Source organism: Austrofundulus limnaeus, unplaced genomic scaffold, assembly GCF_001266775.1.
Source record: "Austrofundulus limnaeus strain Quisiro unplaced genomic scaffold, Austrofundulus_limnaeus-1.0 Scaffold179, whole genome shotgun sequence".
NCBI classification, from domain to species: domain Eukaryota; kingdom Metazoa; phylum Chordata; class Actinopteri; order Cyprinodontiformes; family Rivulidae; genus Austrofundulus; species Austrofundulus limnaeus.
The window spans coordinates 1,190,014-1,191,568 of NW_013952581.1; the positions used below are offsets into that span (position 1 = coordinate 1,190,014).

The following is a 1,555-nucleotide window of genomic DNA, read 5'->3' on the forward strand; positions in this document are numbered from 1 at the left end:
CTTTTCCCACACTCTAACCCATCTTTGTTCTGACCGTCCTCCTCCTCCTCCTCTGGTCCGGTCCGGTTCTGATTGGTCGGACCTCTTTGGGGGCGGGACTTATCGAGTGTTTTTAAAACCAGTTCAGCGCAGAAACTCTGAACTCGGTTCGGGACCGGTCCAGTACCTGGTGAGTTTGAGCAGATGTGCCTGAAGTCCAGATCGGACCGAACCCGAACATGCCCAGAGGTTTTCTGGTGAAACGGAACAAGAGGAGCAGCCCGGTCCGGTACCGGGTCCGTTCTGATGATGATGAAGAGAACTCAGCTTGCGCTCCGAACCCTCCCTGCAGAGCCGCCGCTCCGGAACCGGATGGGACGCCGATTCGGTTCGGAAACCCAGAAAGGGTCTACCAGGCTCCCTGCAGTCCGATCCGACCACTGAGCCGGAACCAAACCCGGGACTTGGTCTCTACAGAGTCAGCAGAGTCCATCCCGCTCCCCGCTCCGGACCACCTGTTCGCCCCGGTGAACCTGAAACTCAGCTCCAGAACCACCGGAACCACCGGGTCTAAACGACCGTCCGGAGACCCGGAGTTCAGATCCAGACCCACATCCAGGAGGACCAAAACCAGCAGGAGGCTGCACTTTGAGGATGACGTCACCACGTCCCCGGTTCTGGGGCTGAAGATCAAAGCGGCTCCGGTTGATGGAGAACCAGAACCGGACCGGAGCCCCCGGGCCGGGTTCGTGTGCCAGCTGTGCAGAGAGTCCTACCCGGACCCGTTTTCTCTGGCCCAGCACAGATGCTCCAGGATAGTTCGGGTCCAGTACCGGTGTCCCGACTGTGACAAGGTCTTCAGCTGTCCCGCGAACCTGGCCTCCCACCGGCGCTGGCACCGACCCAGACCTCAGAACCAGGACCGGGACAAGGGCTCCAGGTCCGGCAAGACTGAACCGGAGGAACCAAAGGACTGCCAGGACCTGAACTCATCCAGTCCCGGACCGTCCGAGTCTGGATCAGATGACGGACTGTCCAGCTTCCGTCAGCGCGGGAAAAGTTTTAAGCGCAAAACGTATCTGAGGAAGCGCGTGACGTCACAGCACGGACCGCCGCTCAACCTGAGCGCGTCCCGGTGCCACCTGTGCCCAGTGTGCGGGGAGAGCTTCACGTGCACAGGAAGTCAGGAACGTCACTTCCGGCTGCTGCACGCTTCACCGGAGTTCACCTGCAAGCAAAGTCCCGCCCACTTCTACCATTTCTGACACTGGTTTGACCCAGATCCGATCCAGCAAGAAAACCAGATCTGGTTCTGTGTCTTGGTCTAGAATCTGAACCGATGATTCTGATTGTTGGTTGTCTTGATGTTCTGATGATGAGTAAACAAAAACAATCCTGTTTTATTTATTTATTTGTTGTTGTTGTTGTTGTTGTTGTTGTTGTTGTTGTTGTTGTTGTTGTTGTTGTTGTTGTTTACTTAGTTTAGGATGTTTCTGTTATTCCAAAAATAAACCCAAACTCAGACGTCTCTATTTTTATTAAAGGTTGGTTCAAACAGAACCTTTCAGAACAAACG

General features: G+C 55.2%; 1 protein-coding gene across 1 annotated transcript; it reads left to right on the plus strand.

The window, feature by feature from the left end:
• The first annotated feature begins 42 nt into the window (after positions 1-42).
• On the plus strand, positions 43-1,503 carry insm1a (insulinoma-associated 1a). Its single transcript, XM_014017960.1, has one exon. The coding sequence runs from the start codon at positions 219-221 to the stop codon at positions 1,242-1,244; it is 1,026 nt and encodes a 341-aa protein (XP_013873414.1). The 5' UTR covers positions 43-218; the 3' UTR covers positions 1,245-1,503.
• Positions 1,504-1,555: the final 52 nt, after the last annotated feature.

Bases quoted from the DNA above. Each gene is read 5' to 3' on its own strand.
- insm1a (XM_014017960.1), top strand. From the start codon at position 219: ATGCCCAGAGGTTTTCTGGTGAAACGGAACAAGAGGAGCAGCCCGGTC.